This window comes from Limanda limanda, chromosome 10 (genome assembly GCF_963576545.1).
Source record: "Limanda limanda chromosome 10, fLimLim1.1, whole genome shotgun sequence".
NCBI lineage: Eukaryota > Metazoa > Chordata > Actinopteri > Pleuronectiformes > Pleuronectidae > Limanda > Limanda limanda.
In genome coordinates this window covers 21053939-21072212 of record NC_083645.1, presented here as the reverse complement: position 1 = coordinate 21072212, position 18274 = coordinate 21053939, and the positions used below count along the sequence as shown (strand labels likewise).

The 18274-nt window shown below is 42.0% G+C and overlaps 1 protein-coding gene across 1 annotated transcript in view; it reads left to right on the top strand.

Moving 5' to 3' along the window:
- Positions 1-17766, top strand: part of atp8a1 (ATPase phospholipid transporting 8A1) — a 96056-nt gene extending 78290 nt beyond the window's left edge. Inside the window, exons 30-37 of the mRNA XM_061080061.1 lie at positions 18-96; positions 1270-1331; positions 1609-1665; positions 2035-2142; positions 10708-10796; positions 11137-11229; positions 12544-12635; positions 15195-17766. Coding sequence (XP_060936044.1) covers positions 18-96; positions 1270-1331; positions 1609-1665; positions 2035-2142; positions 10708-10796; positions 11137-11229; positions 12544-12635; positions 15195-15292 — 678 coding nt within the window. The 3' untranslated portion in view covers positions 15293-17766. The remainder of the gene's footprint in view (positions 1-17; positions 97-1269; positions 1332-1608; positions 1666-2034; positions 2143-10707; positions 10797-11136; positions 11230-12543; positions 12636-15194) is intronic.
- Positions 17767-18274: the final 508 nt, after the last annotated feature.

Here is an 18274-nt window from a genome sequence, read left to right as displayed (position 1 = left end):
CCCCTCCTTTTTTGCAGGTCTTCTGGGCCCATTGTCTGAACGGCCTCTTCCACTCCGTCATTCTCTTCTGGTTCCCCCTTAAAGCCTTCGAGCATGGTAAGTAGCTCCCAGAGACTTTCGGCTCTCGGCGGACTCGCTGGAAGAAGAGGGAGGACAGTCAAACACACATACTTTGTCTTAATTAGTTCTCTCTTCAGCCGTCCAGTCATGAATTGCAAACATGTGTGTGCTCAGGCAAGAGCGGCGCACACTAACAAGCACATATATTTTTGCACCAGTTCACGTGTGCACATTGTGAGCTGCTTAAATGCATTTACACGCAGTTCATACATTTTTAATCAACACACCACTTTTCAGGAGACTGTCCAGTTTAGAGGACTTTTATCCGCAAAGACACATATTCGTCTTTTTTGTATGTGCTATCAAATTGACATTAAACTCACTGACGTTATGTAGCCGTAGAAGGTCAGTTGTTTGTGCACATTGAGATGCAGGGTTTCTGTGGGTGTGAGCAGAGAGAATAGGGATCTTTGAGCTGGTGAGTCTTGGCTGGACTGAGCTGAGGACCACACAAGCTTGGGCCTGCTCTCCAAACAAAGGCACCGAGCCCCATCACTCTGACTGACAGGCTGTCAGCAAAGCCTCAGTGCACACAAGACATGTGACCAGCCGGAAGTAAATGGAAGGGAGCCTCTCTTTCTTTCTTCAATGGCAGTTGTATTTTTTGCCCAAACCTATTTTGATAATTTTTTTTTTGCTTATTTAGGATGTTTTTCCGACCTACATTGCAGGAATATAGTTCTCAAGAGGTTTGATTACTATTTAACGGCGAAATAAATCATAAGTTTGCCAGAAAAAACAGCTTTCCTCTGTGACAGTGGTGAATTAGGCAGAACGTTTCATTTCTGACTGTGATGAATTCACATTAGTTCTGTTTCTCAGTCTTAACAGATGGATTTTCATACAGACACACTCCTAAAAGCTCCTGAAGAGACAGAATTAACATTCCAGCTTCCCTCAAAGGGAAGCAATGGAAGCAGCGTTTGAATGTGGCTTTCACTTCACGTTCCCATGTCCGCTTTTTTATATCCAACTTTTAAATAGGGACTTTCACACCCAAGTTCCCACTGTGGTTTACTTAAAGTAATATCCTATGTGCTGTCTGTTTGTTTACTCTTTGGATCACCTAATGGAACTCTGTGTGAAATCCTAGAGCTGAAAAGACACAGCTTTGGCCCTAAAAGCTCCTGTTGTTGATTCCCTTCACAGATACAGTTTTTGGCAGCGGACAAACTCCCGACTATCTCCTCTTAGGCAACATGGTTTACACAGTAAGTGCAGCGATCTTTTTGGCAGGCAGCGCTTCTGCTGTGTTAAACAGTTCAGGTGTCTCAGCCAAGTGTTATCCAATTTCTGAGAATAAACATCGGTTATACTTGTCTTTCTTACATCTTCTGTTTTTCTGCTGAGCCCTTCCTGTTTTATACTGTATGTAAAACTAAAATCGGATCTTAAGGAAAATTCAGATGTGTTGTGCACTTCCCATGACCGATTTTTAGTGCTGAAGGAGGACAGACTTTAATGTCAGTGTGATTTGTGTCTCCGCAGTATGTGGTTATCACAGTTTGTCTTAAAGCCGGCCTTGAGACCTCATCCTGGACCATGGTAAGTTGATGGCTCTCTCCTCGCTCGCTAAAGTTCTGTTATCATGTTCCAGTTCCTCCATTTTATTTGACCACTGATACTTAGAGACAAATTTTACATCCTTTTCTTATCTCCAGGTCTCTTTATGGTTTGTTCCCTCTGGGCTCGTAACTGTAAACCTAGTGAAATGACATGCAGGGTATTTCAAGTTACAAGTAGCCACACATTAATAAAACCAAATTGTGGTTATAAAAAAGGTGGCAAAATTTAAAGAAAATGCTCCCAAAATACAACTTTAGTTGCTAAATTGTAATAAAGTGCAAATGTAGAGTAAATGAAAAGCTAAAACACTTTCTTGTACCTTATTGTTTTCTGATTCTTCACCAACAGTTCAGTCACATCGCCATCTGGGGAAGCATCGGCCTGTGGGTGGTGTTTTTCATTATCTACTCGTCCCTGTGGCCTCTCATTCCTCTGGCTCCCGACATGTCAGGCGAGGTAAACACCTGCATGCTAACATGTACACAAAGACCTGGGTTCCTTCTTGAAAACGCTCAAGCATGATAAGAGTGTGCAGAATCTAGGAGGACACGTCATGACTGATGAGTCCCAATCAGGAAACGTAATGAGGGCATCTGAAATCTCCAAGTTTTAGTCTGAACGGCCAGAAAAAAGAGACTTGGAAACCATGGCACAAACTAAAATGGGGCAAAAAGTTTCCTTTTTTATGGGCTCTGAAACTGCGGAGTAGTGATGCATGCATAAAAAGAAAGAAAACATAATGCATTTAAAACTAAACTGTATTAGAACGGATGTAACCATTGCTTACCTACACACATATACAGGCGCTCTCCCTCGTGGCAACAACTTCCTCCAGCGCTAAAGGAAATTGATGATATAATTGTCTATCACCGACAGACCTGCTGGGCCTCGTAATTTATTTTCTACAGAGAGATGCTGGTGGGAAAATTCATGGCTCAACTTGACACAGGTCTTTGTAAGGACTGCCAGAGGAGTGTAAACTGTCAGACCTCTGGCTTGTGTTGCATAATGACTTAATTGGGCCAATTAGCCCAATGTTTGTGTTACATTGCCCTCCCTCGGCTCTGAGTATCCACAGGTGACATGGAAACAGTGAAGCAGTCAGGAAGCTAAGCAAAGAAAGGTGAGAGTAAATCTGGTTTACACATTGATGCCAAAGAAACATCTACCCAACAATCGTCAGGATTATAAATGGACTTCCTCTTATAAAAATAACCTTTAACATCGAAAAATAGGCTTTTGATTTTCCAGTTTTTCTCTCTTTGAGCTGTTATTTGCATTTGAATGCGACTGCTGTCTGTATGGGTCACCACAGGTTGTCAGTGTGGCCTGTTAACCACCGGTCCCCAGTGCATTCTGGGGATGAAAATGAGGCATCTTTTCATTAGAAGACAATAACACAGCAGGATGCTATTAAACTCAAAGGACTGCACATCCTGCAGAGGAGGAAAAGATCCGCCCCTCACAGGCAGAACTGCGATTCTTTGTAAACACATTACTTCATACTGTAAATGTGATGTGATTCCACTTTGGTGAAGATCTTCAGTGGGACACATTGCACAGAAAACCCTTCAGAACAAGCTACAGTGTTTGTTGCTCACTTCAAACTGTCCCACATTTAAAGAGCTCATCGCATACCTCCAACAAGGCTACCACCCTATCTTACCACGTTAAAGATACCTGGATCTGCACGTTTATTCGGATCAGCTCCGTCATTAGATGAGTTGTTCCTCTGGGTCATTTTTCAGTCCCAACCCTTCACCAAATTTCATGGAAATCTGATTAATAGTTGTTGAGTAATCTTGCTGACAGACAGACAAATAAACAAAACGCAATGAAGAAATAACCTCCTCGCCGGAGGTAATAAAGAACATGCAGCATTGTCTGATAAACAACTGGAGCACAGAGTCATAGACGTGTGTGTGGACAGTTACATTTAGGTACATTGCCATTAAGCTAATTTACTGGTTTATATGATGGGAACTGCGTTTGTTGTTGTTGAGTTGTTAATCTTTTCCATTTTTTTTCCCTTTGGTCATCATATAATGATTTAAAGCAACAGGTCGTAATTTTGGGAAATACTCTTATATGCTGTCTGGCAGAGTAGGATCGGAGAGTTGATACCACTCACCAAGATAATATCAGTCTCTCAACCTTATCGAGGTTACAGTTAACTGGTTCTGGCTCTTGAGCAGCATTATTTACCAGACAAGCAGCAGACACTCAAAGAGGCTAAAGGGATAGTCCACCGAAAAATGTGAATTCCCTCACTATCTACTCACCACTATGGTAATGGTAGGGGGGGGCGGGGTTGAAGTGTTTGAGTCCACAAAACACTTCTGGATTTTCAGGGGTAAACTTTGTTGAATCTGGATCTAATATAATTGAAGTCAATGGTGAGTCCTTCTTCAGACGTAATGAAACAACAGAAAAAAGATTAATGTGCCTCCATACTACTCGTGTGGTGTCATCCAAGTGTCCGCAAGCCCCGACATTCATATTCGACTCGAAACGAGGTCATTAACACCTGTTTAAAACCTTTATGTCCTCTGATATCTTCCTACGAGTTGCATTCACGGACCCTCTGACACACCATTGTGTGGCTATAGCCGCTAGTTTAGCCACTTCCTGTGGAGTCGTCAGGACTTGCGGACGCCACACGAGCAGTATGGAGGCAGGTTGTGTTTTTTTCTGAAGAAGAACTCACCATTGACTTCAATTGTATCCGATTCTGCTGCAACAAAGTTTACCCCTGAAACTTCAATTTAGTTATTGTACACTTGAAACTAATGCGGAAACCCCTGTTTTATATATTTAGGAAGATATTAGGGTTTTTTGCATGTGTCTACCTCTTTACCTCTGTGCCCCCCCAGTTCTTATCCTAACGTAACGCTAACCATCTTCTGCTTATAGCTTCATATTTGCGGTACAGACATGAAGAGTGTATTAGTCCTCTCATCTAAATCTATCTAGTATATTTTCCAAAACATCAAACTGTTCCTTTCAAGATGACGTTCCTTGTTTCTGATCTGTTCTTATGGTGGAAAAACTTGAGTTGTTATTTAGAAAGGAAAACTTTTTGTGGCAACGCACACACTCACACTGACACACACACACACACACAGGCGATGGGTTCATCCTATCCCTTGTCCATGGAGCCGGGTGCTTTCATCCACGCCCTGCAGCACTTGACTGAAGACAGTAATGGTGTCCTGTGGGTACTTGGTAACCCTATGCCCCTGCCCCAACTCAGGGATGCCAGTACATCATCAAACAGGGACACATCTCTGTGAAACCTTAGAAGGCATCAGAGACCATCTCCACCTCTAAGACCTCGTAGCCTCTGAAGTGGAGGATTATTCTCGACCCCGATGCAGCCCCTCGTACTTTTTGTTTGCTCAAATCTTCAAATATTTTTCAACTTTCCATCCGTCCTTCCTACTATTTTCTTTTTTACTCCTTCTCTTTTTACTTGTTGAATCAGCCTTTTCCTCTTTGTTCTTTTTTGGTTTAGCCCCCCCCCGCCCCAGTAGAAAAACCGCCCGAGGGCCAACAACATTAACAGACACCAGAACTCCCTTCTCCTCCTGTTTCTGCTCTCACTCATTACCCAGCTCGGTGCCTTTAACAAGAGACATCAAGCAGGGCTCATGTGAACGCATTCATCACTGTCAGGTGAAATATTGTTTTGGACAACTGACAACACAGGTTCAGGGTCCATCCATAAAACGGCTACTAGTGCTTTTCTCAGCTACTCCCGTACTGGCTCAAACCCAAAACCGTATATATCACATCATACTTTCACCTCACAAAAGTCTGACACAGATATCAAGAGAAAAGTCAGATTATCCCTTGGAGCTGTGTAATCTGCCACAGTGAGCAGCTGAGGTTCACTTCAGGAGGTGTCTCATGTAGTCACACTGACCTGCTGTCTGCCCACTCGCCTCTGCTATCAACAGAGCTGAGGTTTATCCCCTTCTGCCTCCTTGCTCTTCACAACCACCTTTGCTGATTTCCGCTTTCTACTGCGAGCTGCAATAGAGCAGCTCTCACTCAGACTCAAGAGCCTGTCATCAGCACATCGACTTCACACTTGGCGAGTGTGCGTAGGAACCTTCTGCAGTTTCTTTTTGGCGATAAGAAACATTTCCTCAGAAAGGAATCATTTTACCAGAATGTTTGTTGATGCGTAGTCGGCCGGGAAAACACTCAGGGCTATCTATACTGGTCTATGAGATATTGGTGAGATAAAGAGAAGGAATTAAAACAATTTTAGATGTTTTTAGAAGGATTGTTTATTTGGTAAAGTTGAACACACGTTTTTCATGAGAAACTATTAAAAAACAGGAATTCTTGCCTCCTTTTCAAAATATATCTTTCAGTGTGGGCTAGTGTTCAGTGCAACTGGCTTCATTTGCATCTAATCACCACTCACACTGGACTCATCGAACCAGGGGATCATGTGTTTTGTTGCAGTGACACAACTCCGCTTAAGTCGGCCATTTCTCTCATATAATGCATTTTTGAAAGACTGACCTACCTATCCACCATAAATCTGCCCTGAACAGAGGTTATGGTCTTTTGGTGGAAGATGTAGGAGCTACTCGCTTTGGAGACTTGTATCAGCTTGGTCAATAATACAGAAGAAAACCCAGCTATTAATAATTCAAATAATACAATGCAAACTAAATCTGAAAACTCATAAAAAAATGTATTTAACGCTACTTCCGCTGCACTTTTAGGTTTTCTTGAGGTAATATTTGGGCCAAATGCACAGTTTGTAATGTCTCTGTCTGCTGTAGTTCTTTCTCAATGATACTTTGGATTCTGTCTCGGTCTGTAGATTGCGAAATGATGTGTCATTTCAAGGGTTATTCGCTTCCCACATGTTGTCCTGGACATGGTTCTTAATTTCATCCATTATGGTCTTAAAAACATCTAAATTGAACTTGTTAAACCCTGCAGTAAGTTTCTGAACCATGTGTGGTCCTCTGGTTCTGTAATTATTGTCATGGAAAGAAATCTTTAAAGTGTTGACGTTACATATCATTTTCTCTTCATAAATGTTCATACTATTGACTTTGCGTATTCTACTCCATTACTTTTGACAGTTCATCATTGTTATTGTGAATGTGATTGTACAGGTTTTTTAAACCTCAAGCCAGTTTCCACTCACTTCAGTCTGATTTAGAAAGTACCTTAGCGTGAAACTCGAAACTTCCTTAAGACAAGTAATCTATCAAAGCGAACAAGTCCGTTATATTTTATGTTCAGTCAAGGATGATTGTTGTTGTGTGCAACGTACCTTAAAGGCAGTTTGTTTTGAAACCTGCCGATGAATTAATGCGCTGCAATGTGCAAAATTTGAGTTGAACTGCAAAAGTTCCCCCAGCACGGAAAAAATTGCCTGATTGATGCTTTCTTTGAATGTAGTCTTTAAAATGAAAACGTAAGAGCAGGATCTTGTATTTGACCCTCTGAAGGCATAGTTATTCCTCTTAAATCAGTAGAAAAGGAAACATGAAGGGTCTGGTTTTAAGGTCTGCCCATAAACTCTGGATCGTTAATCAGAATCTCACATTTCTGTGTGTTTTTGTCTTTGAGCTGCTGCATGATTGCTGAAATCTGTGACTGATGTGTTTTTATGACTCCGGGAGTTGTAACTCTCCCAGTTTGGAGGAAAACAAGCTCCCAGTTACTTATAATCATAGAAAATGATTGTAATTTTTCTACTTTTAAAGTTAACAATTTCATCATTCATGCAATCCATTCTGTGCTTTATCGTCCATTTTACTCTGGACCAAAGTTAACAAAGTCAGGATGTATTGAAGAGTTGAAACAAAAGACCTGAGAATTTTTCAAATTGAATAGGAATTCTTTATTTTATATTTTTAAAAGAAGTGAAGATACAGATGAGATTGAGGGTGAAGGAGAGGGGAGTAAGGAGGGGAGGTTAAGAAGGAGGGGTAAGGAAGGGAGGGGGGTTGGGACGATGGGAAGGGAGACGGGGCTGAGGGAGTGGAAGGATGGGAGAGGTGAAGGGGGTTAACAGGGGGAAGGGAGTTGAGGGGTTTAAAGAGAAAACTCACTTATGTCTTCTCTTCTCCTTCTGTCTTTGCCTTTTCTCTCTCTTCTCCTGCTCTTACTTCTCTTTCAGCTCCTTCTTCATTCTCTTTTCTTCCTCCGTCTGTGCTTTTCTTTCATCCTGTTCTTTCTGGCCTTGTCGCTGTCTGATATGAGGGCCAGCTTCGAAAAGACACATTTCATTATTTCCCTCTAAAAGTCTAAATCTAAGATGAACTCACAATCGAACAAGTTATTTTTCAAGTAAAACTGAGTAGAAGCTTAATATTCTTCAAGATGAGAAGCTGGACTCCATCTCTTGAGCTTTGGTTTGAGTATCTTCCTCGTTGTTGAGCCACTTCTCCTCTGTGGCTTCAACCAGAATCTCCAACTCCGTGATTTTTTAAACCCAGACTTCTTTCTCTACCTGCTCACTCCTGAGCTGATCCTTCACAGCGTTGACCTTAAGATGGAAGTCAGCATGGCCGTCAGTTTGGCTGTGAGATATTGGTTAGGCTGTCCCCAATGAATAGAAGTCAATATAATCCTAATCAGGACAGCTTCACAAACCTGTCTGTGTGTGTGTGGGTGTGTGTGTTTCTGATTGCAATAGTGTGTGTGTGTGTGGCCATGAGCGAGGTCAGCGGCCTGTCAAAACACACCCCTCCATGCCAGGGGACACTACTGTCTGTCCAGCCAGACACGTTTATTAGTTTGTCCTAAAACTACAGCCCCGCTCCCCTGGACCTCTCTCACCCTGTCCAGCTCCCAGGGGCCCCCTGGTATGAGACACCGCTAGCATCCACCAACACTGCTGGCCCCTGCTTATATCATCATGGAGCCTGTCCAGATGCCTGAAGACAAACATTTGTTGATTGTAGCAGGGCTGATTTGTTTGGGTTCTGAAACTTTGACGTCAAATTAAAGAACTAGCAGTGAATTAATGTAGTTTATTTCCTCAGTTACTCTCTTATGGTTTCTGTGGAGCTTTGATTGATCTACCTTATGTTATTTGTATGTATGACAATATAGAAATATTGTTCATAGAGTGAACTTGTGAAAGACTAAGACGGTTTATTGTTTTTAGCTCATTTGACTTTAATTTAATATGCACCACACACATCCCTGGTTTATTTTCAAAAGACTTTCAAGACAGCTTAAATGCGGCCATTAAAATGCACGATGCACTGGATGAAAATGAAAATAATTAAACTTACTTAGAAAAAGAGAAAAAAATAAAGAAACAGTAAACGTTTCCACCAAGGCTGCATAATTTCAGAAATTGAAGTGAAAATATCACATGCTTTGATGCAATTTTCCCTCATGTCATACATTCTCAGCTTCAGGGCGACACAGAAAAGCTCCATTCATCCTCGTTCCATCTCAGACTGTCGGAAAAGGCCATTTTTTGATTTCCTGTCATTTGGGATTTCCTCTTTTCCCAGTGTTTTGTCAGACATCAAAGTCAATTTGCAGGTAATGGTGAACAGATTAGCTAATTTGAGCAAACCTGAGCGCTTTGATAGTTCTGACACTGATCTGTGGTTGTGTATGTGCGCGTGCATGCGTGCGTCCTAAGGGCCCGGCCTGTGTCACATTACAGGAAGGACACTGTTGAGGGGCCCCAGCAGTTTAAACAAGGGGCGCATTACAATGCAAGGAGCGCAAGTTTTGCACTCTGACATGTAATGACAGATAGTTTCAGTGTACTGAGCCAAAGCAAACATTGTCCTCACACAGAGCTGAAAGGTCCCAGGATGATCCACTGTCTCCTCACAACTCTCAACACACAACAGCCTCTCGACACAACCGCTGCTCTGGGACTTTTAATTTCATCATTACGAGTCACTGCTCATAATGAATCGTATTTTCCAATCGAGGAGAGGCTCTTTTGTCTTGCGATGCCTGACGTGATGGAAATCTGCATTGGATCACGTCCAAACGTGTTTTTCTTCCAGCGTGATGGATGAGTCTCATTGAGGTTCACATCTGTCATGTTTGTAGATTTATTTTGCTCATGAGCTAAATGTAAAAAGCTACAGCATTTCTTTTATTTGTAATCACAAAGAAATACTGAATTATAGTCGAATATAGAATAATGTTTGGTAAATGGACTGTATAAAATTTGCTTTTCCAGTCTTATTGACTACTCAAGTCACCTTAGGATACAGGTTTCTCTCTCACACACACACACACACACACACACACACACAGACACACACACACCCTTCATACAGTGCTTTTTCTATCATAGCCAGTTAGTGGACGACCACCTCTTCCTCCAGAGCCGCAGCTCTCCCCACCTGTGCAAAAGTTAAACAGAAGAAAACATTTTCAAAACAAAGAGCCCGTGGGATTTAGAGTTGTTTCAGCTGCTCATTTGAAATTAATAATTAAAAAAGGGTCAAATAGGAACTTATGAGTTTGAAGCTTAATTAAAAAAAAATCTAATTACAGCTCTGACGCTTCACTTACACCCACGCACCGAGGTGTTATTGTGTGGATGGTATCTCTGGCAGCAGCTCAGATCCTGGTCCCGTGTCTCTTGTGATGTATTGACAGGACAGTACACAGCACACAGTGGGGCTGTTCTCCCTGTGAAAGAGACACCACTGTCCTAGTACTTCACAGGTATTTCCTCTGCCTTGAGGGGCACAGAGATGGAGGGGATCCGAACACAAACATGGGATCATTTAGTCATGGAGGATTAACCCACTTTGACCAAGTTATTTAGACCCATCTCCTCTTTATTTCGAAAATATATCTGTTTGTTTTGGGCTTCTTTTGTCATGTATTGTTTTTGACGATGTGGCACCACAGAGGAAGATAATGGCTGTTCTTTATCAGGGGTTTCTTCTTTTCAAGGGCTCTTCTTTTTATCTGCTCTGCTGATGCACTTTGAATTGTCTCCAGTGACCTGAGAGTAAGTGTATCTCTGTCTGTGTGTGTGTGTGACAGGCGAGCACCATGTTCAGTTCGGGCGTCTTCTGGATGGGCCTGTTCTTCATCCCGGTCACCTCGCTGGCCTTTGACGTGGCCTACAAAGTGTGAGTCCTCTCTTTGCTCTCCTCGCTCATCACTCCAGTACACATCTGATACAGGAAAGCGCTTGTTGTTCGGACTTCCAAAGAAGCGCAGCGTTTCCATTCCGTGAACACTCCACTGGAGACGTTTCTCTCTGCCCTGCGTCTGCTCGGCATCAGCTCACAGCCGATTCAAGGCGTCAGGAGCAATTTGCAAAGCTAGAAGTTATAATTCCTGATGTGTTCAAAGTCGTTTGATTCTGTCTGTGGGGTATTTCGGTGTCAGTCGATGAAGGGTTCGGTCACGTGAAGGCATCTGTCATGTTATTATTTGGTGTTTTTTTAAATATGATCTAATTCACAGGGTGAAGAAAGTGTGCTTCAAGACTCTGGTGGATGAGGTGCAGGAGCTCGAGGCTTTATCCAAAGATCCTGGAGCTGTGGTGCATGGAAAGAGGTACAGTCCCTCAACACTTCACCACTCCTGTCTTTACTCTAACATTTTAAAAATATATCAATTTATTTATCTGAAGCTTTGCCTAGGAGTGGACCAAAAGGCAATTGTGTTTGATGAAAGTAATTTTTGGTGAAAATGAACCTATAAATACACATAAACACAATTTTTTTTTTAATAAATGAACACCACACTTTATATTACAAACAAAAAAGACCATCTGCCTCCGCCTAGGATGAGCGCCTTCTCTCTTCGTCAGACCAGGTCTTCCTCTGAAAGTTTTCACTTATCTACAAAGTCCACACACTGTTTGCTGGTCACCACCTCAACAGCCGTGTCATCACTGGTCAGAATTGGTCCAGAGAAAACGATGGAGTATGATACTTACATCTGCCCAACTTTAAACACTGACTCAACAAATTCTCAAGAACAGCTTGGAGCATAATCATCTATAACCTCGTAAATAGCCCCTATTACTCGCAGTGTCTTCGCCAACAGTATCCCTGTGTGGAGGAGAGAAATCTTAAAATTGCTGATAAATTGCAGGAGTTTGACTTTAATGTCAGTAATCATGTCATAAGATGAGATGTCCCGTAGTTTTTTTTACTACACAAATAGTGTAGGTCTCCCTTTAGATCAGCAGACTTCCCGTCCTAAAGCCGTATATTATAAAAAGGACGGTATTAGGCTGAGGCAGGTCTGCTCTGCTCTCTGGGGTCTGAGGCCTGCAGCAGGAATCAACACCGGGCAGATCAGTGTGAGATCTCCTGCTGGCTGAAAGTGATCCTGCTGCCTGGCTTCTGTCCCAGACTCACACACACACACACACACGCACACACACACACACACACACACACACACACACACACACACACACACACACACACACACACACTCTCTCTGACACCTACAGAAATAAAACACAGACACATGTGTGATTTTGCATATATGCTTGTACAGACACATATGTATGCGCACAAGACTCTTGTACATGTTAGCTTTACTGTACATGAATACCTTCTGGCCAACATGCTGACACACACACACACACACTCTCGGTTCTTCCCCTCGTGTCTCCAGGGTTTTGTCTCCCTACATGGTGATTGTACCAGCAGGTAGAGCAGTTGGCAGGTCCTTCAGCTCCGGAGGTGCTTGGACAGAGTCATGATGTATGGGTCATTAAATCTGCCTGTGGTGCTCAGCATGCTGCTAACACACTGCCCCGTTCTGTTTCTCTCTCTCTCTCTCTCTCTCTCTCTCTCTCTCTCTCTCTCTCTCTCTCTCTCTCTCTCTCTCTCTCTCTCTTTCTGTGTGTAGTTTGACGGAGAGGGCCCAGCTCCTGAAGAACGTCTTTAAGAAGAGCACAGTCAGTCTCTACCGGTCCGACTCCATGCAGCAGAACCTGCTCCGTAAGTCTCACCAAACTTTGCGCCCTTTCTTTATTTCTTTCTTTCTTTCTTTCTTTCTTTCTTTCTCTCTTTCTTTCTTTCTATCTTACTTTCTTTCTTTCTTTCTTTTCTCATGTTGAAGGCTGTTAGTTTATCCACATTCGTTCGTTCCCTTGTCAGGGGAGCAGTTCACGCAGCACTTCTCCTCTGACACGTACTGTATCTCCAGAGAAGCCAAACCTTCGACCGTAACTCTCTGCTCATCCCACTTAATAAATACTCTGCGTTGACCAGATGCAAGAAAAACACATAAGAAACTGTGTCTGCAAACAGCTCCACAGTTCCCTGTGTCCCAACCTGCACAGTATATACCCATCAGACTGCTTATATGAACTGTTAGGTGAGGTTATTTTAATGTGGAGGGAATAATACATAGAGCACAGACAGGGCTGAGTATCAAATTTTAAATCCCAACATTTTTTATCATTTGTGAGAAGGATTCATTCTTGTTTTCTCATTTAAATGTATTTTATTTTTCTCATAACATTTACTTGTTTTAGGTGAAGTGAAACAAATATGGGGTTAAGGTTAACAATACACACATCCACAAAAATAAAAAAGTGCTGGATCTTTAAAATAAATGAATACCTATTAGCTACTGTTAAAGGATTTAATTTGCTGTAGTGATGTTTTGAGCACAAGGATCTTCCTCTGGCTCTTCATCTGACTTCTGAAGAATACAGACTGGCCTTCTTTAAAATGGCGACCACCTTTAAGATAGTGCCTCTGTGACTGGCCTTTGAGATTAGACAGTCTGGAGTGCAGAGAATGGAAGGACAGATTTGTCGGCCTCATTTGAAGGAGTCAGTCTGATCACGTCGCTGTGACGCAGTTGGTCTTCAAATGCAGCCTCTGAAAATAGCTTGTATAGTATAGTACAGTGTAATTCTGGGGGTAATTATAGACAAACAAATATCACAGATAAGCACAGTTGACTTAGCAATCTATCCGATTAGTAAGTCTATATTAAAGCATTCAAAAGTATAACTCTAATATCAGGAGGAAAACTCGGGTGTCACACAGGAACTTAAAGATCATTGTCAGAGTATGGGTTTGTTTTTGGTTGTCTGTTTTTATTTTTCTCTTTTCTGTTGTGTCTTTTGTCTGATCAGTTTGTTTTTTGTTTGTCTCATAGGTGGGGATGAGACCGTTGTTCTGTGATACTTTTTTCATTATTCAAACCTCACCCCTTTGTTGAAAATCTCCCATCCCCCCCGTAGCTCACAGATAGACGCCTCTCTCTCCTCTGTTTGTTTCCTCTGTCCACTTCCTGTCCCTCCACTCGTGTGCCCTGAGTTGAGTTCAGTACAGACAGATAACGGTGAAATGATGAAATGTTGCACTGTTATTCCCCCACAATGCACTCGTCTCAGCGGGGTCCTTGCACTCACCCGCTGGCCTCCAGGTACTGACCGAGTCATTTGACACCTGAAGGTGAGTCAGGGGTCAAAGGTCAGAGAGGAACCCAGTGTGAGAGTTTAGGTGATAGATCCTAGGGCAGTGTGATCATCTGTTGTTTAGCTTCATTTTCTGTATTATTTTCTTTATTTCATTTATTTAAAAAAAAGAAAAACATTTTGGTAAAATTGCTTATTTGTTTTCTATCACTATATCAGAGGACTGACATCCCTCCCGTGTGTTCAAAGTTCTTAGCTCGTAGCTTCCTCAGTAGTCTGTGGTTTGTGTTTTAGCATTAATGTTACATTCACGTCACTGAGCTAAATGTCTTTTTGTATCAATCAATGCAAACATCTGAAACGGCTCATTCCTTTAAACAGATGCTAACTCGTGGTTAGCGGCACAGGAAACTGTCACAACCTGGGAAATGATTTGTTTCTTTTGTTTTTATAGTGCATTGGACTCGATTTTTATTTTTCATCCAGATGTTTAGACGCGTTTACTCCATGTTGTTAAACGACCATCTGGGTTTTTTCATGTTCCGATATTTATCTCTCAGAGAAACAGATGCTTAGCTCTTAGGCTGGAATGTCCACAAGAGAGGAGCCAACTGGGATCAGCTAACGCTAGCAGCTAGTTAGCTTAGCTTAGCATGAAGACGTGAAACAAAAGAAATAAATAGTCACACACACACACAACTTTAACCATGAATTGTTGTGTGTATTAAAACAAAATGCATTGTGGTAAGTGCTGAGCTTTCCTGCTGCTTGTTGGCAGAATTCTGTCCCTTTGGATAGCGCCAGTTAGCTTAGCTTAGCATAAAGAGGACAAACTTGATCCTGCCCTCTTCTAAAACTCAGAAACTATATTTTGTTCATTGCATACAAAAGCCCAATTGTAGAAACATTATAGTTTTGACGATACAGAGACTTAGATTATATTTAAAATAGAAAACATAAAACAAATAAGCCTATTTTCCACAAATGTTTAACCAATAAGTCATACGTTTTGTTTATTGTTTATTGTTAATTAAGTTGTTTTGATGATGTTTTTATACTTTTAATTGAGCTGATCACTGATCTGAATTACCATTGGTTGTAACTGCTCCGAACCTCTTTTCAGATGGCTACGCCTTCTCTCAGGACGAGAACGGGGTGGTGTCTCAGTCGGAGGTCATCAGAGCGTACGACACCACCAAGCAGAGGACCAACGAGTGGTGAGCCGCCGGCCTCCTCGTGCCCGGCCGGCCAATCCACAGCCACCACAAGCCGTTTGTAGTGGGCGGTATTTGAAGCTTAGCGGGGGAGAAGCCGAGGTGCGAGCATGTGCCCCCCCTCACAACAGTGACGGGGGGGATTTTGGACATGATCATGAAAAAGGACGGAGGAAAGTGACTTTGGGTAATCTCTGAAAAAAGGGGAGAGAGGAAAAAAAACTAACAAGGAACAAAACAAACCGTGTTCACTATCAGCTGTAGTTGTGTGTCCAGCAGACATGATGAGCACTGAGCTTTCTTCGCAGTCTTTGGTCTTTTCACTGTTCTCGCTCAGTTCGTCGGACAGAACGTGTCCTAACTATTGATTTAAGGACGCTCGCCGGCACGGAGCTCAAAATCGTTGTATTGAATCAAACTCCTCAAACACTGTTATTATAAAAGTTTAAACACTGGACGCTGATTAGCTTTTAGAGGTTTTGAACTTGTGACAGATTGCCAAAGAGCAGTCGTATATACAATCTATCCAAGTACTAGTGAATTCGGAAAACTCTAAACCAAATGTAATTACACTGCTGAGTGTATTCCAGCACTGAACCGACCACTTCAGAGCAGATATGTAATAATTTAATTTTCTGTTTTGCACTTAAGGAAGCATCTCTTGTGTAAAGCCTTACATTTGCTCATGCCTTCATCTTTATTTGTTGTAAACCAGATTGTTTTTTTTGTTTTTGTTTTTATAGTATGATAGATATTGTGCCTAGTGTTGTTTATTTTTACTTTAAGTTTTAGGAAGTTGCCTCCAGCAACTCACTGTAGTCCTGTTTCCACCGTTTTAACAGCAGAAGCATTGCTCTCGACGAATAACGGCATTCCACACATCACTTCCTGTCTCAACGATCACGACGGTGCCTACGTAGAAACCTTTCCCTCTTTAGAAGAAAATCGATAGCCAAGAATAGTTTAACCAGCTAGCTTAGAGCCGTGCTGCACACACACCTACTGAAGACAAAATCACTGTCCCCCCCCACCACAGTGTTGCACTCGCACAGTGTGAAAGCTGCAGTGTTGTGTCGCGTGGCGCATGTGAACCTGAAGAACCGTCCCTGCGGAGGTGAGCGAGCGAGGAGCCTCTCGTTGAAGCTGAAGGTGGTGCCAGTGTTTTCCCTTAAAATGGAGATTTTATCCTTATAACATAAGTGCCATTAGCTTAAGGGAGAGAGAAATATTAGCCAGAAAAACTCCACAACATTATCAAAACTACTTTGTCTCTATAGTTATTTTGTGGATTTGTATTTTTATATTGGAGATGTATGACTTTTGCATTGACCGGCTTTGTAACGACTCGTCTGTAACGTTTTTGTTTCTTCTGATAAACTGGCAGGATAGAATAGATGGAATGAGACGACTGAGCTTTCTTAAATGTCTTGTTGTTATTGATATTAATATTGTTATCGCTTGATTTATTTATGATTGACTCTCTAATGTCTGTGCGGTTGCGTTCTTCTCCCTATGGGAGATCAGATTTCAGACAGTGCGAGTGTGTGTGTCAGTTAATTGCCTGCATGTGCACGTGCTGTGTGTGTGTGTGTGTGTGTGTGTCTGCGTATGTGCGTCGCCTCCACAGAGGACATCTTCTATGTGTGCACTGCATGTCTGTATCTTCCACGTGAGAGCGGGAGATCCCTTCTCCTGGTGGGTTTCTTTTAATGTTGGGTGTGTGTTTGTGTGCATCAGTGTGTATCAGTGTGTCTGACAGAGACGCTTGCTTGTCCGTCTGCACGACTCCAGGTATAGCTATGGTGTTCTACTGTGTGCTGATGCATGGCTCGTAAGGGACGGTGTGAGTGTCCGTGTGTGTTATGAATGAGCGTGTGTGTGTGTTTGTGAGTCAGACTCTCGACTGTGAGTTTTTTGATGTTCAGCTCTGCTTTGACAGGAGATGTTGCACAATACACTCAATGTACCCTTCCAGTCGTGGACATCTGGTGATCTCTAGCTGCGGTAAATGATTTCTTCTGAGTGTTACTTGACAGGAAAGCTTGTTTGTGTTTCTCAGTTTATTGAGGGTTAATGGTTTCCTTTTTCTCCCTCTGCTGGTCTTTAATGTTAAAACTTTTAATCGGTCGTCATCTTGTCAAAACTTTCCAAACCGCTGAATGTGGATGTTGTCGTTGTGGAAGGCTTGGACTGTTGCTTACTTTTTCCCAGAAAACATAAAACACACACGTTGTTGTCTGTGAAAGTCGTGGGCTGCATGAATGGAAAACACAAGCTGTTCTCTGACGTGTTAACTGTACTTTTAATTCTTTCTCGAGTGTTGATCACTTTACAAAAGAGGAAAAAACTGCACCTTTTATTATTTTCAATATTCTTTTCTGTTATTTTGTTCAATGATTGTTCTGCATGTTGGGACTGCAAACTTATAAGTGTTGTCTTTTACTGCCATGAAGGACTACTGAAATAAACTTTACAACGATGGAGGAACATTGTGAACTTCTGATTATTCTTGTGTGTATTTGCATTTCTGTAATCGCTGTCATCTTGTGCCTGTGTGGCGACAAACAGGAGAGAGAAACTAAACAGGAAGAGGCAGAAGGAAACATCAGCCTCATCCAGGAAAACTCATTATATTGATAGTTCTTATTTATTATTGTGATGGTTTGATTCTGCTTGTGTCCCTGAACCCAAAAAGAGAGAAACATGTTCCTCTTACAGACGATTCAAACTGACCTGCGTAGATTTTTACTTCAGGTCCATAAAGTTCGGTTTGTTATGAATCAAAGAAAGTTTAGTATTTTAGAAGCATTTTGGTGGAACTTCAGCTTCCAGATGCTGTGAAAACTTTACGCCAAGAGAATAACTCATTTACCTAAAAACAACTGAGAAAAAGAAAATCTGTTAAATGACAGTCCAGGTCAATTTGATGTCACCCGTGAATCAGTGATGGGACATAAAAAAGTACATTTACCTTGTTATTGTACTTAAA